The sequence below is a fragment of the Schistocerca cancellata genome, chromosome 4 (genome assembly GCF_023864275.1).
Source record: "Schistocerca cancellata isolate TAMUIC-IGC-003103 chromosome 4, iqSchCanc2.1, whole genome shotgun sequence".
NCBI classification, from domain to species: Eukaryota; Metazoa; Arthropoda; class Insecta; order Orthoptera; family Acrididae; genus Schistocerca; species Schistocerca cancellata.
In genome coordinates, this window is record NC_064629.1 from 776099257 (window position 1) to 776126848 (window position 27592).

At 42.1% G+C, this 27592-nt stretch overlaps 1 protein-coding gene across 2 annotated transcripts in view; it reads right to left on the reverse strand.

The window, feature by feature from the left end:
* Positions 1 to 27592, reverse strand: part of LOC126184599 (uncharacterized) — a 347261-nt gene that overhangs the window by 83733 nt on the left and 235936 nt on the right. For both annotated transcript variants that reach the window (XM_049927042.1, XM_049927041.1), the window contains one exon: positions 1228 to 1297. In XM_049927042.1, coding sequence (XP_049782999.1) covers positions 1228 to 1291 — 64 coding nt within the window. In that variant the 5' untranslated portion in view covers positions 1292 to 1297. The remainder of the gene's footprint in view (positions 1 to 1227; positions 1298 to 27592) is intronic.

Consider the following 27592-nt stretch of genomic DNA (forward strand, 5'->3'; position numbering starts at 1 on the left):
ATGTGCTAGGTTCTGGAGGAAACAGCAGAAGGTGCCTATGCCATTGGTGCAGGTTGTGGATGTAACAGTGAATCTTAACTAGACAAGATAAGGTACTAGGTATATAGCTGTTTTTTTAATAGCATGTCAGGCATCACTCATAGATTGACTGTTCTTGTCTCGTGTATATTTGTTGATGTTATGTTGGAACAAATTACAGTTTAACAACTAATGATGAAATATTTATACTACGACAAGTGGAATTCTGATTTATATCTATTCTGCACAGTAGGAGTAGTGTGTTCTTTGATTCTAGCAATATACAAACCAAGTAATAATTTCATATTATAAATGCAAAAATAAAACACTACCCAGCAAATTTGTTGTATGACACACAAATGTGTGTTATGTGATCTTGTATGGCACAACCTTCCATGATTTGCAGATTTCAGTTTATTAGTATAATTTGACATGGCGAATCACAAGTAGCCAAATCCAATCATGATTAAAGGAGAATAAATACAATTAAAAAACTTAACTCTCTCTCTTTCATGATTAATAATGTGTAATTATTGTAACACATCTGACTAGAGCTTTTACATATAAGAACCTGTGAAGACTCTTGGCAATTTTATGACATTTTTTAAAAGTCTAAACAATGTAAGATACTTGACAAAACACTACCAAGTGTGTGACCGAGCGAGGTGGCGCAGTGGTTAGCACACTGGAATCGCATTCGGGAGGACGACGGTTCAATCCCGTCTCCAGCCATCCTGATTTAGGTTTTCCGTGATTTCCCTAAATCGCTTCAGGCAAATGCTGGGATGGTTTCTTTGAAAGGGCATGGCCGATTTCCTTCCCAATCCTTCCCTAACCCGAGCATGAGCTCCGTCTCTAATGACCTCGTTGTCGACGGGATGTTAAACACTAACCACCACCACTACCAAGTGTCTACAAGTGACTAACTATTAGTAACCACTACTGTTATACACTTTCCCCTAATCTACTTTTACAAGAGTAGTTGACAGGTAAATTAATTTCTTCTATACTTCTGGATAGGCTAAGTTTTTTTTTAAATTTTTTACAGCCTTACATTTCCCTTGCACAAGGTGTATCAAAAATTTTAATTTTTGAAATGGTGTTTTCTGTCCAGTCATCATTGTTTCATTATCAGTGTTTTGTTAGTTCATATTCATTACATTTTCATGTATGAAATACAATTTTATTTCTACAAATAAATTTACTTACTGTCCATTAACATTAGTAGAAAGATTCCCGTCAGAAGTACTACGTGTGCTGACTTTGCATTCATTGTATCCTGCAACAAAGAGGAGACAGTTATTTCAGGATTTCAATTAAAGCCAAACAATGGTGCATTTTAACATTCCAGACAAAGTAAAAATGAGTGTGTAAGTGAGCATCAAATCAGTGATTTGCCATATGTGCCACCCAGATGTACTTCACGAATTGACTCAATACTTTAAAAGTAGAAGGGAGATCCTGGAAGACTGTAGTCTTGATTCTGTTTGTGATACATACTTGAGGAAAAATTGCACATAAAATGTAAACATTTAGGCCCAAGTTCCATTTCAGCACAATGTCCTTTTCTGTTTAAGGTTCATTTCAGGTGACACCATTGTAGAATGATAACTTCATTCTAGACCCAAACTCTGGACAGTGATGGTGATGACTGTGGCTTTGTAGGGATTATACTAAAAGGTCATCAGTCAATCCATCCTAGACAAACTTTCAATTAATTATTCTGAGACCATTAATATTACATCATGTGTGTGTGTGTGTGTGTGTGTGTGTGTGTGTGTGTGTGTGTGTGTGTGATGTTTATTTTGATGATTATGATGATGTGATGATGATGATGATGATGATGATGATGATGATGATAAGGATAAGGGGGAGAGTGAAAACCAGTGCCAGTATATAGCCTACACTTTGAAAATAGCACCACAGGGGCCATCAAGCCTGATGTCCCCATCCATCAACAGTATCACAAGCCCTCACTTCATGAGACACTGCAGAGAGATTTGATATTTAAACTAGGACATTGGCTCAAAGTCTGGTGACCAGGAACTTTATGACATCAACTCTCCTTCTCTTGCTGGCCAAATACTGGGAGTGAAATTTTGTTCCACCACCAGGATTTGAACTCACCTACCTCAGGGTTGAGTGCCATTGCACAAGAATGCATAAGTGATCTCGACAGGTCACCATGTTCCTGTGATTTATTACTTGACTAAAGCAATAAAAAGCAGAGGAAGAATATCTAGGTAACTAGAAAACACTCTTGAATAATGCTGTCCTGAGGCTCTTTCGCCACATCGATTCTGCACACTGACTTAAAATTGAGAAGGCAAAATACTAACATCAGTTATGTCTGAAATGGGGAGAGTAGGCAGACCAGGGTATCTGACATTAAATGATTGAATGCTTGAAAGCATAATAGAACTTCTTGAGCATATCAGTGTGGGTATGGAACACAGTTGGAGGCCCCTGAGGATCTTATTGCAGCAAGAGGCTCCCCAACCCTAAACACTATGTAAAGCTGAGATGATTGCCAAATTTTGTGGTGAATCCACTTTCTCTTCTGAATTCTTAGTATTCATCTAAAAGCCAATTCATCATCTGCTAGTATGAGAGGCAAAGAGGTACTCAGCACCCATTCTCTCTTTAGTTTTGCCAGGATAGCACATTCTCTAAATACACTCCTGGAAATTGAAATAAGAACACCGTGAATTCATTGTCCCAGGAAGGGGAAACTTTATTGACACATTCCTGGGGTCAGATACATCACATGATCACACTGACAGAACCACAGGCACATAGACACAGGCAACAGAGCATGCACAATGCCGGCACTAGTACAGTGTATATCCACCTTTCGCAGCAATGCAGGCTGCTATTCTCCCATGGAGGCGATCGTAGAGATGCTGGATGTAGTCCTGTGGAACGGCTTGCCATGCCATTTCCACCTGGTGCCTCAGTTGGACCAGCGTTCGTGCTGGACGTGCAGACCGCGTGAGACGACGCTTCATCCAGTCCCAAACATGCTCAATGGGGGACAGATCCGGAGATCTTGCTGGCCAGGGTAGTTGACTTACACCTTCTAGAGCACGTTGGGTGGCACGGGATACATGCGGACGTGCATTGTCCTGTTGGAACAGCAAGTTCCCTTGCCGGTCTAGGAATGGTAGAACGATGGGTTCGATGACGGTTTGGATGTACCGTGCACTATTCAGTGTCCCCTCGACGATCACCAGTGGTGTACGGCCAGTGTAGGAGATCGCTCCCCACACCATGATGCCGGGTGTTGGCCCTGTGTGCCTCGGTCGTATGCAGTCCTGATTGTGGCGCTCACCTGCACGGCGCCAAACACGCATACGACCATCATTGGCACCAAGGCAGAAGCGACTCTCATCGCTGAAGACGACACGTCTCCATTCGTCCCTCCATTCACGCCTGTCGCGACACCACTGGAGGCGGGCTGCACGATGTTGGGGCGTGAGCGGAAGATGGCCTAACGGTGTGCGGGACTGTAGCCCAGCTTCATGGAGACGGTTGCGAATGGTCCTCGCCGATACCCCAGGAGCAACAGTGTCCCTAATTTGCTGGGAAGTGGCGGTGCGGTCCCCTACGGCACTGCGTAGGATCCTACGGTCTTGGTGTGCATCCGTGCGTCACTGCGGTCCGGTCCCAGGTCGACGGGCACGTGCACCTTCCGCCGACCACTGGCGACAACATCGATGTACTGTGGAGACCTCACGCCCCACGTGTTGAGCAATTCGGCGGTACGTCCACCCGGCCTCCTGCATGCCCACTATACGCCCTCGCTCAAAGTCCGTCAACTGCACATACGGTTCACGTCCACGCTCTCGCGGCATGCTATCAGTGTTAAAGACTGCGATGGAGCTCCGTATGCCACGGCAAACTGGCTGACACTGACGGGGGCGGCGCACAAATGTTGCGCAGTTAGCGCTATTCGACGGCCAACACCGCGGTTCCTGGTGTGTCCGCTGTGCCGTGCGTGTGATCATTGCATGTACAGCCCTCTCGCAGTGTCCGGAGCAAGTATGGTGGGTCTGACACACCGGTGTCAATGTGTTCTTTTTTCCATTTCCAGGAGTGTATATGGGCTACTGTGAGTGAGGTCCCTTGTGCAAACAGTAAAATGCATTCTCTAATCATAATATAAAATCACAAGTGAGCCTAACATGGCTGATCCGTAGCCTGCATAAAGTGATAAATTATTTCCATGATGTTCAGTAGCAGTTCCCATAATCGGTCTTAGTTTGTTGGAGAAGGTAATAGCTTGCTACTCTAGTACCAAGCTTCTATGTCTTTATTGAGATAGTAGGCTGGTACCAGGTATTCCAATGTCTGTTTCTCCTCTTTTAATTTCTTCCTTAGCCAGTTGTTTGGTGAGCTTTTTTTCTTTTTTCCCAATGTATCAACAAGGTTTCACATCCAAATGAGTGTGATAGTAGTGTAGAGTTCTACATCTACTCTTATACTCTGCAAACCACTGTGTAGTGCATGCAGAGGGTACATCTCATTTTATCAGTTATTAGGTCTTTTTCCCATTCCATTCATGTACGAACTGCAGGAAAAATGATTGTTTAAATGCCTACGCATGTGCTGAAATTAATCTAATCTTATCCTCACAAACCATATGAAGCTATATGTAGGGGATTGTAGGATATTTCTAGAGTTGTCATTTAAAGCTGGTTCTTGAAACTTTGTTAGTAGGCTATCTCAGGAGAAAGTCTGCCAGTTCAGTTCTTTCAGCATCAACACTCTCCTGTGGGTTGAACAAATCTATGACCATTTCTTTGTATATGTTCAATATCCCAATAGTCCTATTTATTACAGGTCCAACATACTTGAGCATTAGTCCAGGATGGGTCACATGAGTGATTTGTAAGCAATCTGCTATGTAGATTGGTTTGCAAGCAGAGCTCTCAATTTGCAGCATTGTTCCCAGAGTTGATCAAGGTCCCCTTGGTTTGGAGCCAAGAGGAGGGTCTCAACCAAAGGCTTCATCGACTCTGTGATGGTCTTGGATGCAGATTTATCGACCTGTGTTATTGTGTGGGGGTTCGTACGACTCCTCTTGTAGATCATTGGTGCACTACACAAAGGAAGCAGCTACTCGGGTAGCAGAATACTTGTGGGTGCACATGAGGGATTTTTAGGCTAGATGGTAGTTTGAGGTGCACTGATGAACACTCATCAGTTGATACACAGCAAGGACAGTTAGACTATGTTCAGAGTAAAGACACTTCAACTGTCAAAAATCAGTAAACTGTCAAAGTATTCGTAAACAAGTTGCTGAATTTACTGCCCTCTAGGAAGGTTGTTGTGCTCATATTATTCTTGAGCCCAAGAGCTGGCTGTAACCCAAAGTGGAAAGCTCTGAGATATTTAGTGAGTCATGGAACGTGTATTGGAAAGACAGACTAGAAGCCATAGGAGGGGGAGTGTTCATTGCAGTTGACAAAAATATTATCTCTATTGAAGTTGAAGTTCAATGTGACAGTGAAGTTATCTGTTCACGTGTAACATGTGTAAGTGAAATCAAGTTAATTGTTGGATGTTGCTACCGGTCGCCCAGCTCCACTGTGACAGTTCATGAGACATTCAAAGAAATTTTGTGGTCAGTAGTGTGGAAATACCCAGACCATGAAATACTAGTTCGAGGTGAATTTAACCTACCGAGTATAGACTGAGATGTCTATGGATTCATTGGGGGGGGGGATACAGACAGACAATCATGTGAAATATTTTTCAACACATTTTCTCAAAACTGCCTTGAGCAGCTAGCTCTGCATCCCAGATGCAATGGAAATATCTTAGATCTCGTAGTTACAAATATGCTGGACGTAACTGACGATATCAGTACAGAAATGGGGATTAACAATCACGATGTCATTATACCAACTATGGTTACAAAAGTTAATATATCAGTCAAGGCTAGGAGGATATTTCTGCTAGACAGAACAGATAAGCAGTTCTAGCATCTCACTTAGACAGTGAATTGACATCACTTAGTTCCAGTAAGATGGACATAGAGGAATTATGGGCAAAGTTTAAGCAGACTGTATATTGAGGTCTGGAGAGTTATGTGCCTACTAAGTGTATAAAGAACTGAAAAGAACCACCATGGTTTAGTGATGAAATTCGTAAACTGTTGAGGAAGCAGAGGCTGGTGCACTCCTGGTTCAAAAGAGAGTGCACAAATGGCAACAAGCAGAGGTAAGTAGAGATCTGTGCATGAAGCATACAACTACCACCTCCATCACACCTTAGCAAAAGATCTGGCAAAGAACCTGAGAAAATTCTGGTTGTATGTAAAATCACTAACTTTGTCTAAGGCTTCCACTCAGTTCCTGGTTGACCAGTGTGGTGTGGCAGTTGACTGTAGCTAAATGAAAGTCAAAGTTATATATTTCATGTTCAAGAAATTGTTCACATACGCGAGTCATACAAACATATTGTCATTTGAACATCAGACTGACTCCTGTATGGGCAACAGAGCAATAAACATTCCTGGTGTAGAGAAATAACTGAAAGATTTGAAAGCAAATAAATCACCAGGTCCAGATGGAATTTCAGTTCCATTTTACAAAGATTACTCTATGGCACTGGCTCCTTAACTAGCCTGCATTTATTGTGAATCTCTCATGAGCATAAAGTTGCAAGCAACTGGAAAGAAGTGCATGTGACTCCAGTATATAAGAAGGGTAAAAGAATGGAGACACAAAATTACAGACCAATATCCCTAACTTTGGTTTGCTGCAGAAACCTTGAACATATTGTCAGTTCAGATATAATAAACTTTCTTGAGACGGAGAAGCTTATTTTCATGAATCAGCATGGTTTTAGAAACCATAGCTTGTGCAGAGCTCAGCTTGGCCTTTTCTCACATGATATACTGAGAACTATGGATGAAGGGCAGGAGGCAGATTCTGTATTTCTAGATTTCCAGAAAGCATTTGACATGGTGCCTCATTGCAGACTGTTAATGAAGGTACGAGCATATGGAATAAATTCACAAATGTGTGAGTTGCTCGAAGACTTCTTAAGTAATAGAACCCAGTGTGTTGTCTTCGACGGCATATGCTCATTAGAGACAAGAATATCATCAGGAGTGCCCCAGGACCACTGTTGTTCTTTATATACATAAATGATTTAGTGGACAGGGTGGGCAGCAATCTGCGGCTATTTGCTGATGATGCTGTGGTGTACGGTAAGAAGTTGAAGTTGAGTGACTGTAAGAAGATACAAGACAACTTAGAAAAAACTTTCCAGTTGGTGTGTTGAATGGCAGCTGGCTCTAAATGTGGAAAAATGTAAGTTAATGCATACGAGTAGGAAGAACAAACGTGTAATGTTCAGTTACAGTATTGCTAGTGTCCTGCTTGACACAGTCAAATCATTTAAATAAATGAGCATAATGTTACAAAGTGATAAGAAATGGAGTGAGCATGTGGGAACTGTGGTAAGGAAGGCAAATGGTCGACTTTGGGTCATTGGGATAATTTTAGGAAAAAGTGGTTGACCTGTAAAGGAGACTGCATATAGGACACTGGTGCAACCTGTTCTTGAGTACTGCTTGAGTGTTCTGTTGAAGTTTATTACAGTATTTAAAGCTGCTTCTAGTTGGTGTGGAGATTTTAATATTGATTTTCAAGAAATCTCAAAAGACCAGCAAAGCTTGATGACCCTACTGGAAACATATAACATAAAAGCCACCATAGACTCTCCTACAAGAGTTACACCAACAACTAGCTCAACAATTGATCAGATATTAATAAACACAAATGTAAATCACAATTTCTGTGCCGGAAATCGTAATACTGGCTTCAGTGATCACTATGCACAGTTTATTGCTTTGCACACCCCAAGTGAAACAACTCAGAAAGAGGAACTTGTGAAAGAAGCAAGGAAATTCACTAACAAACAAATAAACCTTTTTGTACAGAGACTAAGTGAAGAAACTAGGTATGGAGTGTATACCTGTGAAAATACTAACAAAAAGTTTGAAAAATTCATGGAAATCTTCATGTCATACTTTGAAGCTGCATTTCCATTAAAAAAGCAAAAATGTCAACCTAACTTCAAAAAGAACAAATGGATTACAACAGGTATTAGAATATATCTTGTGCAGAGAAAAGAAGATTACATGATATAGCAAAGACACAGAACATGCATCATGAATTTCATTTGTACCTGAAGAATGACAAGAGGATCCTCAAAAATGTTGTAAGGAAAGCTAAAACAATGGCAAATGACAAATACATTGAAAACTCAAAAAAACAAATCTAAAGCTATATGGGAAGTTATAAAAAATCAAACAACAAGTGAAACTAAACAATATAAAAATGTGATTTTATGTTATGAAGGACAAATGATTTCTTGCCCAACAGAAATTGCAGGGACCTTCAACAAATATTTTGCAAACGTAAGTGAACAGTTGGTGAGTGGACTGGAAGAACACAACAAAATATCACCTCCAACATGCAATAGTGTGAGAAATGTGTCTACATCTTTGTTCCTTTCACCCACAAATTCTGAAGAAATTTTATCAGTTATAAAAACCTTGAAAACAGGGTACTCATGTGGAATTGATGGAATACCAGATGCAATTATTAAAAAATGCTGTCTTGCCTTAGCTGAACCCTTGAAACATTTGTGCAACAGCTCACTGGCATCAGGAACCTTCCCTTCATGCTTAAAAACAGCAAAGCTGAAACCACTGTTCAAAAAAGGAAATCCAGAATGTGTGTCAAATTATAGACCAATAGCCCTACTGCCTGTATTTTCTAAAATTTTAGAAAAAGTTTTTTATAAGAGATTGTCTGATTTCCTAAATAAAAATAAAATTCTCTCTCCTTCACAGCATGGCTTCAGGAAAGGCTATTCAACTGAAAGTGCAATATTTGAATTTCTTAATGAAATCTATACTAAACTGGATGCAGGTGAGTTTGTGACAGGCATATGTCTTGATTTATCTAAAGCTTTTGACGTCATTGACCATAGTGCCCTACTGCAGAAGCTTGACCAGTTAGGAATTAGAGGTATATCCAATGAGTGGCTCAAGACATACCTATGTGGTCGCAAACAGGTGGTTGAAGTGCAATATACTGCTAAAAAATTAAGCAAATTCCAGTGTTACATTGTTGATTGTCTTCATTTAAACTTACGACTTGTCACCTGAACATGTTTTTTTATATTTCATTTTATCTGTTTCTAATATCGTGTTATAATTTCATGTATTGACTCGTTCCATGACCATGGAGACGTCTCCTTAATTTGGTCCCACGGAACAATAAATAAATAAATAAATAAAAAATAAATACACTGACCATAACAAAATCAGCTACTACTATTCAGGATATGAAAATGTGAAATATGGTGTCCCTCAAGGATCAGTATTAGGACCCATTCTGTTTCTCCTCTATGTCAATGATCTTACGTACAACAAGTATTGCCAAACTACCCTCCAATTTGCAGACAATACAAGCTTCCTTATTAGTGGTAAAACAGAAGAAAAACTAAAAAACTCCGCTATCCAAACAATGAACAGTGTAGAACAGTGGTTCAGCTACAAAAAGCTAATTATAAACAAAGAAAAGACAGTAGCACTGAATTTCTATAATGTAAAAGGAAGACACCACCCAATCATAGAAATAGAACTTAGGGACAGAGTTCTTGAAAGTGTTGACAGCACTAAATTTCTGGGACTCTGACTCCAGAACAACACAACAGAAAAACAGAAAAACACAACATATTGAATATTTGCAAAGAAAACTAAGCAAAACCTGTTACATGATACGGATCTTAAAAACTTGTTACAGCAAAGCCAGCCTGTTAAATGTATGTGCATTCTGTAATTAAATATGGCATAATCTTCTGGGGCAATACAACAACAAATATTAAACTTTTCAGGATGCAAAAGAGAATACTAAGAATTATTGAAGGGGTAAACAATACGAAATCGTGCAGACCCATATTCAAAAACCTGTCAGTTCTTCCTCTTCCTTGCATTTTTATCTATGAAACATCAGTTTTCATCAAACAATATATCGATAGACACCCAGATATCTTATTAAAAAATGAAATATACATGCACACAATACAAGGCAAAAATCTGACCTTCATGTGAAACAGGTGAGAACATCATTGTGCCAAAAAGGCACACTACATACTGGGATAAAGATTTTCAATAATCTACCTAAACATATTAAATCAATAGGTAAACTCTGCAGTTTTAAGGCTGAAGTAAAGGCATATTTAATTGATCATTGCTTTTACAGTCTGACAGAATATATAAAAGCCAAACAACAAAAATAAAGATGCATTATTAATATTCTACTTTGTATGTTGCCTGTAATGTTTGTTGTATTTATGAATCTGTGCTAAATTACTTCAATATCAAGTCCTTAGGATTGCAATACAAACTGTATTTTATCTTGTAAATACCTAACCATGTTCAATATCCTTGTATATATTCTATACATATAGGATTTGAAGGACTAAATAAATAAGCAGCTGAATACAGCTATTAGAGTGAAAGCACGGTGAAGGATGTTGTTATGGGAATAGATCAGTAAGTTGGAATTTCATACTTAAACAACCTTTGTGTTCTGTCTCAAGTAAATTCTGCTGTGAAAGACGCTTAGAGTGAGGAGATTATTTTTCAGAGTATATGTAAGATTTGAGAACTATAACAGGTGACAATTATGCTGTATATGATTGTTATGATATGTTGAGTTGGGTTTATATACAACGTGATGATGAAATGTCGGGAGCTACTTCATGTTATAACGAGATATCGATGAAGTAAGGTTAAATTGTAATATTTTGGAGTTGGTAATTGTTATGAGGTTGCTATGTGTTGGGAAACTTTAGTCTATACTGCCATATGTGATGATCAGTTGTGTCATGTAGGATATGTCTATATCTGGGAATAAGATGAAGGTATGTAATGTGTTTGCTGTGAGTCTGATGGCACAACAAAGAAGTATGCTGACTACTTCTGATGGACTTGTGATATCATATATATTGAGGTAATGAAAATGGTAAAACAGTTAGTTATGGAAATGTTTTGAAAGAAAGTAATGTTACTAATTAATATGTTATACCATCTGAGTGTTTATTGTAATATGTCTGGACTATGTAAAGAGGGTAATACTCAAGAAGGAATTGTAAGGTAGCTCAAACTGAAATGAAATCAGAAAGTGCTGTTTTTGATGTAGAAAGCATGTGGGGGTTGTATTGTGTGATCCTCTAACAAACATTTTACTATTATGAAATAATTTTCGAAAAACGTAATGAAATTCAGTGGGATACTACCATGTTGAGGCATGTTCTGTCTTGACAGTTTGAAACTACTATGGAATTATACTTAGAGTTTTGTGCCATTAGTTGTAAGTAATGTAAATAAGTTATGACAATATTTTTTACATTTGTTTACAAGGCTTCATTAAGAAAATAGGTTTTGTCACTTCGCCATGTTGTCGTAATTGCATTTTTCCATATATGAGATATATTCACACACTTGAATTTTGCATATTATGTGGTTCTTTGAATTCCTAGAACTTATTGCTGTTAGCACCAAAGCTTGACATATAGGACTTTACATTCAGCATATTTTATCACATTCTATATAAATACGGATTAATGGTTGTTTTAGTTGGTTGAAACAATCTGCAATACTTGATTATTGTAATTTATGATACATGATTATTGTAATGTGGAAGGTTTTGCTATGTTGATTACGTGACCAAAATGTTATATACAAATAAAGTTATATGTTTTGAAGTAATATGTTAAGTTGATTAATACTTATATGAATTCAGCTAAGTAAAATGAAACATTATAATATGATAGAGACTATTTACAGTATTTGCCATTTATTGTCATTACTGATATGAGATGCACAGTTATCAAATTGTTGCCATGATAAAACAACAACAACAATCATTATATTAACCTTATCTGGTAGTAAGTTCCCATTGAATTTGAGGATAAAGGACCCGATATCTAGTCTATTGCATTTTTGTCCTTATCAGATTCAACATATAAAGTGAAGACTCCTGTCTGTCTATATCTACACTTTGCAAGCCACCTTATGGTGTATGGTGGGGGGTATTTCTAATACCACTGTCCAATGCCCCTTCCCTGTTTCATTCACAAATGGCATGTGGGACAAAAGATTGTTCATAAACCTTTGTATTAGCTCTAAATTCTCAGATTTTCTCATTGTCTCATTTTGTAAGATGTATCTGGGAGGAAGCCCCACAGCCTTACAAAAAAATTGAAGCACCCAGAAGGCATGGTCAGGTTCAATGTAACTTTGTACATGTACATATCATCATTGGTACACGAATGATTAGTGTTGCAGGTCTGGGTTACAGACTGAATGGCCATCAGAGTTGTTCATGTTTAGTCTTGTTACCAGGCTTGGTAGGATATATCAAGAGCACAAACAGTATCAGATGTCAAGTGAACACTGTGAAGGACATGCAGATGTTGTTTAGTCACATGAGAGAGCATTATTATCACTCAACAGAGTCTGAAAGGGGTCTCATTGTCAGTCTCCATTTGTCTGGCTGACCAAATTGTGCAGTATCCAGATTTGGATGTAATAGTGGTCCATTGTTGGACTGCACGAGAATGTGAGGTCAGACGTACTTGTCGTCAAGGTTCTGGTCAGTACATTGGACTACCAGAAGGGAGGATAGCTGGACTGTGCACCAAGCACATTGTAACCACTTCACACCTGCACCTGGCATTCGAGAACAAGTAATGGACTTCTTGCAAGATTCTGTGTCATCTCAAAAAATCGGTCGGAGGATAGCACGGCCAGACTAGGGAATTACCATCCCACGCATAGGCTGCTGTTAATACCACAACACAAACAGCTGCTTTTGGAATGACGTCATGATTGAGAAGCATGGATGGCTGGAGAATGGTGTCACATATTGCTCAGCAATTAATTGCAGTTCTGCAGTATCCAGGATGACTATTGTTGGTGAGTATGGCAGCAACCTGAGGGGAGATCCAGTGTTCTGGAGAGGCACAGCAGTGTTACTCCTGGCATCATGGTGTGGAGAACCATTGGATATGACTTCAGGTCATGGCTGGTAAGTAGTCAGATAACTCTGACTGTGTAATGGTACACTTGACAGCACAAAAAATGGTCATGGCTGAAACGTGAATTACCCACCATGTTATGCATGAGCCAGTCACAATATGGAGTGTACTGATCTGCTCATAAAGAGAGAGAATACTTGTAATCTTAAGTGTGGTAGAAGGATCAACACCTTTTTGACAGCATAAGGAAGCATGCCCTAAAGACCCACATGAACACTGCACCACAACATTTGCAGCATTGCAGACCTAGTAAAGGTACTTCGTTTTGTGAAGTGGAGTCGAGAGCAGTAAGTTGTATTTAAATGCTGGAAGGTGTAGAATAATATTTTTGTAGCTCAATGTCATATTCAGTGGTCAAGTAGGCTACAAGGTTTGCTTTGTATCTGACTCGGTGAAATTTTTTTGCATTACTCTATTAAGTTGTTTCATCAGTAGAGATCACAAAGTTAATAAAACAAACAGTTCACAGTTCTTATTAAGATATTTTGGCCCTCAAAAGAGCACAACATGTGGACTCTTTACCACCTAATAGCCTGTCCAGAGGCCTTCAACTTCAGTAACTGTCTGCAGTCTGTAAATAAGGGACTCTGTGAGGTGGGTAATAACACTCATTTTCTGCCAGCTCCTTCCAAGTAACTGATGTTTTGAAGGTCACCACAGTTTCCTGACATGGGGTCATGCCAGTTTTCTTGCACTGTGTATTTTGTCTTAGCCCATAAATTTTCAATGGGGTGTAGATCTGGTGCAGAAGGAGGCTAATCAAGAAGAGAAATCTCATTCTGTTTTGCAGATCACTACTGCATCATCATTGTCATGTTATAGGAGATTGGTTCAGGTGGAAACAGATCACTCACCCAGGATATAGTTGTTACACTGATGGGACCGTAACATTACTTGTAATATGAGTATACTTGGCAGCATCAAGTAGACCATGTATCTTGTGAAGCATTCCAAGTCCACAGGAACACATCCAGCCTCAAATGCCACAGACATATGGCCACTATGAAATGACTCGTGGATGTATTTGGGCTCAAAAGAGGTACCATGTGGCCTGTATACCTGTACTGGACCATCATTCACTAAGGACAATACTGATTTGTCAGAAAATATCATGTAGTGCCAGTCACAGTTAGCAATGCCCTCAGTAAATGCTGATCTGTAGAATTGTTAATCAGCATGGCACCTCTCCTTTAAGGCCATGCATTTACAATGTAGTCCAATCTTCTGAAGCCAGTTCTGAACTACACTCCTGGAAATGGAAAAAAGAACACATTGACACCGGTGTGTCAGACCCACCATACTTGCTCTGGACACTGCGAGAGGGCTGTACAAGCAATGATCACACGCACGGCACAGCGGACACACCTGGAACCGCGGTGTTGGCTGTCGAATGGCGCTAGCTGCGCAGCATTTGTGCACCGCCGACGTCAGTGTCAGCCAGTTTGCCGTGGCATACGGAGCTCCATCGCAGTCTTTAACACTGGTAGCATGCCGCGACAGCGTGGACGTGAACCGTATGTGCAGTTGACGGACTTTGAGCAAGGGCGTATAGTGGGCATGCGGGAGGCCGGGTGGACGTACCGCCGAATTGCTCAACACGTGGGGCATGAGGTCTCCACAGTACATCGATGTTGTCGCCAGTGGTCGGCGGAAGGTGCACGTGCCCGTCGACCTGGGACCGGACCGCAGTGACGCACGGATGCACGCCAAGACCGTAGGATCCTACGCAGTGCCGTAGGGGACCGCACCGCCACTTCCCAGCAAATTAGGGACACTGTTGCTCCTGGGGTATCGGCGAGGACCATTCGCAACCGTCTCCATGAAGCTGGGCTACGGACCCGCACACCGTTAGGCCGTCTTCCGCTCACGCCCCAACATCGTGCAGCCCGCCTCCAGTGGTGTCGCGACAGGCGTGAATGGAGGGACGAATGGAGACGTGTCGTCTTCAGCGATGAGAGTCGCTTCTGCCTTGGTGCCAATGATGGTCGTATGCGTGTTTGGCGCCGTGCAGGTGAGCGCCACAATCAGGACTGCATACGACCGAGGCACACAGGGCCAACACCCGGCATCATGGTGTGGGGAGCGATCTCCTACACTGGCCGTACACCACTGGTGATCGTCGAGGGGACACTGAATAGTGCACGGTACATCCAAACCGTCATCGAACCCATCGTTCTACCATTCCTAGACCGGCAAGGGAACTTGCTGTTCCAACAGGACAATGCACGTCCGCATGTATCCCGTGCCACCCAACGTGCTCTAGAAGGTGTAAGTCAACTACCCTGGCCAGCAAGATCTCCGGGTCTGTCCCCCATTGAGCATGTTTGGGACTGGATGAAGCGTCGTCTCACGCGGTCTGCACGTCCAGCACGAACGCTGGTCCAACTGAGGCGCCAGGTGGAAATGGCATGGCAAGCCGTTCCACAGGACTACATCCAGCATCTCTACGATCGTCTCCATGGGAGAATAGCAGCCTGCATTGCTGCGAAAGGTGGATATACACTGTACTAGTGCCGACATTGTGCATGCTCTGTTGCGTGTGTCTATGTGCCTGTGGTTCTGTCAGTGTGATCATGTGATGTATCTGACCCCAGGAATGTGTCAATAAAGTTTCCCCTTCCTGGGACAATGAATTCACGGTGTTCTTATTTCAATTTCCAGGAGTGTATATCCATCAACCCAAGAAATGCAGTAGTATGTTTCAGTTAATTATTTTGTTCCTTGTTCCATAGATCAGATTCACAATAAACGCTTTGATATGGAATGTGTCAACAGAAAAAAGGACCCTTATTTACAACTAAAAATACATTAAATAAATAAAAAAACAAAGTTTATATGGCTCTATGCTGGCAATTTACAGATATTTTAATGACTAATCATCTATACTTAACAATTTCTCTGTAGTATAGGAGAGTTGCCAAGGAGAAACATCTTTAATGTGCATTTGAATGCATTTCTCTTATCTGTTAGACATTTTGTTTGATTGGGTAGATTGCTGAAGAGTTTTATACCTATATATGTAACCTATTAGCTATGTAAGTTAGATTCATTCAGGGGTAATGCAGATCATTTTCCCTTCTAATGTTGTAGCCAAGTTCATTACCCTGAACAGGTATTGTTACACACCAAAGTCCAGTTCCCACACAGCTACTGAATTCTACAGTATCTTGATAACGTTTTATTCATTGTTGTGCAGTGTGCTCAGGAATGCCATACCATGTCCTGGCCTCTGATGCCACCAAATTCCCTTCCTCCACAAGAGCAATGGCGCATTTGCAAATAGTCTATTGACTATGAAGTATGGCACATGAATAATGCGACTCAATTCAAAGTGATGTTGTGCAAGTATTTGACCTTGCTTATGTACTGCCATTAGCTGTCATAGAACAAATAGTGAGTCTGCAGACCTAACTCACCAGTCTCACATATTATGTCAAATAGAAGTATAAATTTAATTCTTTGACTCCCGGGAGAACATTCTTCACCAGATGTGATTCTCATTCATTGATAGCCGAGATTCTATTGCATCTTCTGTTGGAAAGTAGCTCCAAATCGCTGAAACATTTTCAGCTACAATGGAGGGAATCTTAGACAAAACCATGATGAACAAGAGGAATGTGTGTCTTATGGCAAAACAGACATGACATGGATTTGAACATGTGACTTTACCTATAAAGTCTGCCTATAGTTTATTCAGCTACAGTGACCATTTATGACCTTACATCTATTCAGTTAACGTACAGTATGTTTATAGATAATACCAGCATTTTGTATTTCCTGAAAATATTTTGTACCTTTTTGGAACAGATCTAGAATACTAACAAGATCTGTCTCTTGTAATATTTTGAAGTAAAATTTCCTGTTTGCATGTTTCCAAAGTAAACAGAAAAATATGGCATGTTACATTTCATTCACATCAGTGGTTTACTGGCACTGGATTTTAACTCTGGCTGTGATTTTTCCTGGCCAATTTTTGTACTGTCAAGAGTACATCAGTAACATCCTATATTGTTATGTGTTACTTCTCATCTGAATGTAGTGCTGTTTTTCAACAGTGCAATGTTATACTGATAAGTGGGCTCATATTGCCAGGTTCATTGTCCATATGACTCGATTTTCTAAGCACTCAAATAACATCAAATATCCTCTCAACCCATCAAGTTTCATTTCGTATCCTCTACCCTTTCTGGATGCTTCACTCCCTTTTTTTCATGCTGTGTAATCTACTGCCTGACTCTTCCTGCAATATACTCTCTTGGAATTTCAAACATGCGCTCTATGTGATCAAAAGTATCTGGACACCCCCAAAAACAAACGTTTTTAATATTAGGTGCATTGTGTTGCCACCTACTGCTGGGCACTCCATATCAGTGACCTCAGTAGTCATTAGACATCGTGAGAGAGCAGAATGGGGTGCTCTTCAGAACTCACAGACTTCGAACATGGTCAGGTGATTGGGTGTCACTTGTGTCATACGTATGTAGGTGAGGTTTCCACACTCCTAAACATCCCTAGGTCCACTGTTCCTGATGTGATAGTGAAGAGCAACATAAAGGAACACGTATAGCACAAAAGCGTACAGGCTGACCTCATCTGTTGACTGACAGAGACCTCCGACAGTTGAAGAGGGTCGTAGTGTGTAACAGGCAGACATCTATCCAGACAATCACACAGGAATTCCAAACTACATCAGGATCCACTGCCAGTACTATGACAGTTAGGCAGGAGGTGAGAAAACCTGGATTTCATGGTCGAGCGGCTGCTCATAAGCCACACATCACACCGGTAAATGCCAAACGAAGCCTCGCTTGGTGTAAGGAGCGTGAACATTGAACGATTGAACAGTGGAAAAACGTTATGTGCAGTGACGAATCACGATACACAATGTGGCAGTCCGATGGCAGGGTGTGGGTCTGGCGAATGCCCGGTGAACGTCATGTTGCAGCGTGTGTAGGCCCAACAGTAAAATTCTGAGGCAGTGGTATTATGGCGCGGTCGTGTTTTTCATGGAGGGGCTTGCACCCCTTGTTGTTTTGTGTGACACTATCACAGCAAAGGCTTACACTGATGTTTTAACCACCTTCTTGCTTCCCACTGTTGAAGAGCAATTCAGGGATGGCGATTGCATCTTTCAACACGATTGAGCACCTTTTCGTAATGCACGACCTGTGGCGGAGTGGTTACACGACAATAACATCCTGTAATGGACTGGCCTGCACAGAGTCCTGACCTGAATCCAATAGAACACCTTTGGGATGTTTTGGAGCGCTGACTTGGTGCCAGGCCTCACCGACCGACATCGATACCTCTCCTCAGTGCAGCACTCCGTGAAGAATGGGCTGCCATTCCCAAGAAACCTTCCAGCACCTGATTGAACATATGCCTGCGAGATTGGAAGCTGTCATCAAGGCTAATGTTGGGCCAACACCATATTGAATTCCAGCATTACTGATGGAGGGCGCCACGAACTTGTAAGTTATTTGCAGTCAGGTGTCCAGATACATTTGATCACATATATATCTTTAAGACGAGCTATTGTATTGGTGCGTGTTAGTTGCCGTTAGGCTCTCGGCCTGGACGGAATGAGGCGGGCTTGGATAGTGCATTCTTCTGCACTGCTCGGTAGCCGTCTTAATGCTTTTATAGCGTGTCTATGCCATGATTGAGCATTTCTTAAGTCTCAAGTTTCAGTGTGGAAGAGATCGGTAGTAAATCGCGGCATGTAGATTGAAATGTTGAATGTTATCTAAAGCGTTAATGTTTACTGTGTGTTTGAATAAATTACAATTCGTGACTCCTTAACAATCGCTGTTTTAACTTGAAACATTCATCATAGTATCCTTGGAGGAATTATGTAATGAGATTAGCTGTACAGGGAGTTTGCTGGAAGTAAGGAGAGACTGCAACCTAACATAGCGGGCCTGGAGGAATACCGACAGGATCCTTATAAATGCCTCTCTCAGTCTGTTGAGCACCTCCGTAATGCTCTCATGCCGACTAAATGGTTTCAGTCTGATGAACAATACCCAAGGTTCGGTTGAACAAGTGTACGTAAGCCACACCTTTAATGAATGATTTAGATTTGCTTAAAATTCTTCCAATAGTTCTCACCTTAGCACCTGCTTTATATACTATATGTTTTATGTGGTCATTCAAGTTTAGGTCAATCTGGATGGTTAATCCCTGGTATTTTATGGTAGTTATTGTTTCTAGGATTTTTCAGCAGTAGTGTTATTGTTCAGTAGTGGATTTCTTCTCACATGTACGTGCGATGTGCTACGTATGTTTATGTCCTAGGTCAGCTGCCAGTCTCTGCACTTTCCATCAATCCTCTGCAGGTCTTGCTGCAGTTTACTACAGTCATCTGGCGTTGCAACCTTTGTATAGACAAACCATATCATCTGCTGACAACCTAATGGAGCTTTCGACGTTATCCACTATATTTAATGTATAAACACACACACTCTCTCTCTCTCTGAGGTGAAAGAGTTCATGGGCTACCTCCTAATATAGTGTCGGCCCCTTTTTTTGCCCATCGTTGTGCAGCAGCTTTATGTTGCGTGGACGCAACAGGTCATCTGAAGTCCCCTGCACAAATATTGAGCCATGCTGCCGTCCATAACTGCGAAAGGGTTGCCAGCACAGGATTTCGTCAACGAACTGACCTCTAGATTATGTCTCATAAATGTTCGATGGGACTCATCTGGGTGGCCAAATCATTCACTCGAATTGTCCACAATGTTCTGCAAACCATTCAAACCAATCGTGAACAGTCGTGGCCCAGTGAGATGGCGCATTGTCATCCATAAAAATTCCATCATTTGGGAACGTGGAGTACATGAATGGGTGCAAACAGTCTCTGAGAAGCCAAACATAACGATTTCCAGTCAATGGTCGGTTCAGTTGGACCACAGGACTCAGTCCATTGCATGTAAACACAGCCCACACCATTATGGAGCCACCACCAGCTTGTACAGTGCCTTGTTGACAACTTGAGTCCACGGCTGCATGGAGTCTGTGCCGCACTCGAACGCTACCATCAGCTCTTACCAACTGAAATCGGCACTCATCTGACCAGTCGTCTAGGGTCCAACCGATAAGGTCACGAGTCAAGGAGTGGCGCTGCAGGCGATGTCGTGCTTGGCAGAGACATTCGTGTTGGCCATCTGCTGCCATACCCCATTAACGCCAAATTTCGCCGCACTGCGCTAACGGGTACGTTCGTCGTATGTTCCACATTGATTTCTGTGGTTATTTCACTCAGTGTTGCTTGTCTGTGAGCACTGACAACTCTATGCAAACGCCGCTGCTCTCAGTCGTTAAGTGATGGCGGTTGGCCACTGTGTTGTTCGTGGTGAGAGGTAATGCCTGAAATTAGGTATTCTTGACACTGTTGATCTCAGAATATTGTATTCTCTAATGATTTCCGAAATGAAATGTCTCATGTGTCTGGCTCCAACAACCATTCCACATTCATAGCCTGATGATTCCCGACGTGTGGCTATAATCACGTTGGAAACCTTTTCACATGAACCACCCGTGTACAAATGACAGCCACGCCAATGCACTGTACTTTTGTACCTTGTGTACTTGAGAAGTCTTGGAACCAGTCAGAAATCTGGTCCGATATAAGGTATATATAAAGGCAGTGCACTTCCTGGAGTCAAGGACCACTGCATCAACCTGAACGTAGATGTCTCCGGCGCTATGGATATAATGGGCGACTAATGCGAACAGTGTGTCGTAAAACTCCTGTTTCCAAATCGATGTTGATTTTCATTTTTTATACAGCAGATTTTCGTTCTCCATAAACAGCACAATACATGACAGAACATGGTGTTACATAATTCTACAATGACTGGCGTCAGCGAAATGGACCTATAATTATGTGCATCTGCCCTATGATCTATCGTGAAGACAGGAATCGCTTATACTTTTTCCAGTCACTAGATAATCTTCATTGCTCTAGCGACAAAGGACGAACTGCTGTTAGAATGGAAGCAAGTTCTTATACTTAATCTCTGGAGAATTTTATAAGTATGTCACCTTTCCACTACTAAGCTATTGTAGTTGCTTTTCTATTCCGCGATCACTTATCTCAGGACAGAATCTGCCATTTCAGCGAGGACTGAAAAGAAGAACCGTATTAAGATTTTCCACGGTGAAACAGCTTCTCTCTGTCATCTCCGTTTCGGTGCCAGTGTGGTCATTAACTGAACAGATGATTTTGGAGGACCAAACCTTCTTAGATTTTTTAGTCAGTTCGTTTGGCAAAATTTTACTTCGAAATTCATTGACTGGTTCTCCTCATTGCTCTCTCGAAAATTCGTTGCAGACATGTCACTTGATTTAACCAATGTTCTTTGCAGTAATATCTGAAGACTCCATACTCTTTGTTCAGTTAGATCGAAAACTGTTGCAACTGACTTCAGAAATTTTACTATTTGTACCATCAATTTCTGCATGTGCTGCATGCCTGCAAATTTAGCATAAAGCGTTTCTTGATGTGCAGAACAATGAAACCTGTTGATCGTTGTAATTTTCGCTCCTTCATTGTCAACTAAATCTTTAAATTTTTTCTGTCCGGTATTACACTGAAGAGCCAAAGAAACTGCTTCTCCTGCCCAATATCGTGTAGGGCCTCCGCAAGCACGCAGAAGTGCTGAAACACGACATGGCGTGGACTCGACTAATGTCTGAAGTAGTGCTGGAGGTATCTGACACCATGAATCCTGCAGGGCTGTCCGTAAATCCGTAAGAATACGAGAGAATGGAGATCTCTTCCGAACAGCACGTATCTGGGGATATGCCCAATAATGTTCATGTCTGGGGAGTTTGGTGGCCAGCAGAAATGTTTAAACTCAGAAGAGTGTTCCTGGAGCCACTCTGTAGCAATTCTGGACATATGGGGTGTCACATTGTCTTGCTGGAATTTTCCAAGTCCGTCGGAATGCACAATGAACATGAATGGATGCAGGTGATCAGACAGGATGCTTACGTACGTGTCACTTGTCAGAGTTATATCTAGACGTAGCAGGGGTCCCACTCCAAACGCACACGCCCCACACCATTACAGAGCTTCCACCAGCTGAAACAGTCCCCTGCTGACACGTAGGTTCCATAGATTCATGAGGTTTCTCCATATCCCTACATGTCCATCCGCTCAACACAATTTGAAACAAGACTCGTCCGACCAGGCAACTTGTTTCCAGTCATCAACAGTCCAACGTGGGCGTTGACGGGCCCAGGCGAGGCATAAAACTTTGTGTCGTGCAGTCATCAAGGGTACATGAGTGTGCCTTCGGCTCCGAAAGCCCATATCGATGATGTTTCGTTGAAATAAATATCCTCCGAATAGTGAAGCAATATTAAATCACTTAATAAAAGCAAGTCTTCTGGTCCAGACTGTATACCAATTAGGTTCCTTTCAGAGTATCCTGATGCATTAGCTCCATACTTAACAATCATATATAACCGTTCGCTCGACGAAAGATCCGTACCCAAAGACTGGAAAGTTGCACAGGTCACACGAATATTCATGAAAGATAGGACTAATCCACTTAATTACAGGCCCATATCATTCACGTCGATATGCAGCAGGATTTTGGATCATTTATATTGTGTTCGAACGTCATGAATTATTTCGAAGAAAACGGTCTATTGACACACAGTCAACGTGGGTTTAGAAAACATCGTTCTTGTGAAACACAACTAGCTCTTTATTCGCAGGAAGTGTTGAGGGCTATTGACAATGGATTTCGGATCGATTCCGTATTTCTGGATTTTCGGAAGTCTTTTGACACTGTACCACGCAAGAGGCTTGTAGTGAAATTGCGTGCTTGTGGAATATCGTCTCAGTTATGTGACTGGAATTATGATTTCCTGTCAGAGGGGTCACAGTTCGCAGTAACTGACGGAAAGTCATCGAGTAAAACAGAAGTGATTTCTGGCGTTCCCCAAGGTAATATCATAAGCCCTTTGCTGTTCCTTGTTTATACAAACGATTTGGGAGACAATATGTGCAGCCGTCTTAGGTTGTTTGCAGATGCCGCTGTCGTTGATCGACTAATAAAGTTATCAGAAGATTTAAAAAAATGCAAAACGATTTAGAAAAATATCTGAATGGTGCGAAAATTGGCAATTGACCCTAAATAACGAAAAGTGTGAGGTCATCCACATGAGTGCTAAAAGGAATCCGTTAAACTTCGGTTACACGATAAATTAGTCAAATCTAAAGGCCGTAAATTCAACTAAATACCTAGTAATTTCAATCACGAATAACTTAAATTTTAAGAAACACATAGAAAATGTTGTGGGTAAGGCTGGCTAACCAAAGACTGCGTTTTATTGGCAGGACACTTAGAAAATGTAACAGATCTACTAAGGAGACTGCCTACACTAAGCTTGTCTGTCCTCTTTTAGAATACTGCTGCGCAGTGTGGGATCCGTACCACATAGGTCTGACGGAGTACATCGAAAAAGTTCAAAGAAGGGCAACATGTTTTATATTATCGCGAAATATGGGAAAGAGTGACACTGAAATGATACAGGATTTGGGCTGGACATCATTAAACGAAAGGCGTTTTTCGTTGCGACGGAATCTTTTCATGAAATTCTTATCACCAACTTTCTCCTCTGAATGCGAAAATAATTTTTTGGCACCGACCTACATAGGGAGAAACGATCACCACCATAAAATAAGGGAAATCATAGCTCGTACGGAAAGATATAGGTGTTCGTTCTTTCCGCGCGCTATACGAGACTGGAATAATAGAGAATTGTGCAGGTAGTTCGATGAACCCTCTGCCAGGGTGATTTGCAGAGTATCCATGTAGATGTTGATAGGATAGTTCTGATACTTGTTGATGGGCCAGCACTGAAATCTGCAGCAATTTGCGGAAGGGTTGCACTTCTGTCACGCTGAACGTTTCTCTTCAGTCGTCGTTGGTCCCGTTCTTGCACGATCTTTTTCCGGCCGCAGCGATGTCGGGGATTTGATCTTTTACCGCATTCCTGATATTCACGGTACACTCACGAAATGGTCGTGCGGGAAAGCCCGCTTCATCGCTACTTCGGAGATGCTGTGTCCCATGGTTCGTGCGTCGACTATAACACCACGTTCAAACTCTTTTGAAATCTTGATAACCTGCCATTGTAGCAGCAGTAACGATCTAACAACTGCGCCAGACACTTGTCTTATATAGGCACTGCCGACCGCATCGCCGTATTCTGCTCTCTGTATTTGAATACGCGTGCCTATAGCAGTTTCTTTTGCGCTTTGGTGTATAACGTCGTTTCGTAGCAAATTTGCAGTACCCATCGCTTACGCGACTGCATAGTATATACTGAGAAGTCATTCTCATAAATTTTTAAAGACTTGTGACTATTGGTCGCTAGACTGCCTCTTTCTGCTGAACTGAAGAGAGTCGTGCCAATCGAAAAATGCCACACTGCAGTACTAAATGAAATGTCGCGCTGTAACGGATACGTCCAAGGACCGAGCAAATCCGAGACGCGCGAACCTTAGCCCACACACCCGGCATGCGTGAAGTCTGGCACGTTGTGACTCGGAAAATACTTGTCTAAGGCGTATTAAAAATAGAAAAAAATGTCGTGTGACGAGGGCCTCCCGTCGGGTAGACCGTTCGCCTGGTGCAAGCCTTTCGATTTGACGCCACTCCGGCGACTTGCGTGTCGATGGGGATGAAATGATGATTATTAGGACAACACAACACCCAGTCCCTGAGCGGGGAAAGTCTCCGACCCAGCCGGGAATCGAACGCGGGCCCTTGGGATTGACATTCTGTCGCGCTGACCACTCAGCTACTGGGGGCGGACTAAGGCGTATTGAGTGATACGTTTGAAATTTATCTATTTTTGCTCCATATCTTCGTCCTCAGCAGTGAAGATTTGATGTTGACTAAACAGATACTGTGTAATTTGTACCTCATCACTCTTGTTGAGCAAAAATATTTGCCTATCTTTCTTAACACTCCTTATACGGTAACATCCTTAGTCATTGATGCTATCACAGCCTTATGATCACTGATTCCATCCTCTAAGTTACTAATTCGAAAAGTTCACAGCTGCTTTTTGCTGGAAGTCTAAGATGTTCCCTTAAATGCTTTTGCTCTGTCTACCCGAAGTAATTTTCAGACACGACATTCAGAATAATGTCACACGAACTCCAGCCTCAGGCACCAGTTTTAATCGCATCGCTCTCTCATTCTATAGCTGGCAAATTGAATCTCTCCCTATTATAGTAGCGTGATCAGGAAATTTATTCGCTCGTTACCTTCGAAGTGCTCTGCTGCTACATGTCTTACTGCCGCTGGTTGTTTATAGAAGCGCCTGATAACAATGTTCGACCCACTATTGATGTTTAAATTCATTTACATTAGTCTACATTCGGTATCTGTAATAATGTCACTATTTATTTTCGAATTCCTTTTGCAATAAATATGCCACCACCTTTGACGCCTAGCCTGTCCTTGCGATATATGTACAGTATATGCTGTCCAGTCACATTAATGTGACCACCTGTCAAAAGCCTGAATAACCACGTTTAACAGCGCAGACTGCTGCGAGCCGTGCAGATGCCATTGTGCCCCTGAAAAACAAACTGTATCTAGGTGTGGACGTGGTGCCCAAGGATGGATGCATACTTGTGTTGATCGATTTTATCTTCCAGAATGACGAGACCACTCAGGGAATGCCACAAGAACGTTCTCCAGACAATAACGCTTCCTCCTCTAGCCTTGCTCCTACCGACGAGTCTTTGCATAGTGTTTGCTTTCAGACGTTCACGTCGTGCATACCAACGGCCATCTGCCCAATGGAGCATAAAACTTGATTCATCTGAAGATGCCGCCTGTCGCCACTCAGTGGACGTTCAGTAGCAATACTGGTGTGCAAGTTTCAGCCTTCATCGCCCATAAACAGCAGTCGTCATGGGTGCATGAACTAGGTGCTCGATACAGAGGTCCATACACTGTAACGTTCGCTTAACGGTCGTTGAGGAGAAACAGTTGTTAGCCCCTTGGCTCATCTGGGCGGTCAGTAACTCAACAGTTGCACATCTATCGCCTGTGCATATCTTCGCAGCCGTCGTTCAGCCCTGTCATTTTATAGTCCGTGGTACACCATAGTTTCCTCGGTGACGGTTTTGGATAGCGTCATTTTGCCATGCATGTTATAATTAAACCACGGCGACACGTGAACAGTTTACAAACACAGCCATTTCGGAAATGCATCCACCCTTGGCCCGAAAGCCAATGATCTTGTCCTTTCATAGCTCTTAAGGTATGCATTTTAGAACCCATGCTTACTACACATTTTTTTCTTGTTTTGGTCCATAATGTCACTTCTGTGATGGAAATGCCGTGTGGCTAGGACCTTCCCTCGGGTAGGCCGTTCGCCTTATGCAAGTCTTTCGAGTTGACGCCACTTCGGCGACTTGCGTGTCGATGGGGATGAAATGAGGATGATAAGGACAACCCAACACCCAGTTCCTGAGCGGATAAAATCTCCGACCCAGCCGGGGATCGAACACGGGCCGTTATGTATGACAGTTCGTCGCTCTGACCGCTCAGCTACCAGCGGCGGACAATGCCACTTCTGGAAGTTGCCTACCTTACAGCCTTAGGAACAGTAGTATCGGTACATCTGTTCCACGCTCAGAGGTATCAGAACTATTTTCGTTATAACTTCCGACTCGGTCGTTTCCAGAGGAGGGTCCCTTACCTCAGACTGATACATTAATCCTTCTCCATCACCACTGAAAGTCTTTTACATGATCGAGGTATGACCCTGTGTAGTTGTTGCGTAAACTGGTATCTCGTTGCTGTCGAACCCACACAGAGAATGCCCTGAATGCAGCAGTACATTCGGTCCTAACGGAGCAGTTGTCGCTAAGAGAACAACTTCAGAGATGACTCATTATATACACTACTGGCCATTAAAATTGCTACACCGCGAAGATGACGTGTTACAGACGCGAAATTTAACCGACAGGAAGAAGATGCTGTGATATGCAAATGATTAGCTTTTCAGAGCATTCACACAAGGTTGGCGCTGGTGGCGACACCTACAACGTGCTGACATGAGGAAAGTTTCCAACCGATTTCTCATACACAAACAGCAGTTGACCGGCGTTGCCTGGTGAAACGTTGTGATGCCTCGTGTCAGGAGGAGAAACGCGTACCATCACGTTTCGACTTTGATAAAGGTCGGATTGTAGCCTATCGCGATTGCGGTTTATCGTATCGCGACATTGCTGCTCGCGTTGGTCGAGATCCAATGACTGTTAGCAGAATATGGAATCGGTGGGTTCAGGAGGGTAATACGGAACACCGTGCTGGTTCCCAACGGCTTCGTATCACTAGCAGTCGAGATGACAGGCATCTTATGCGCATGGCTGTTACGGATCGTGCAGCCACGTCTC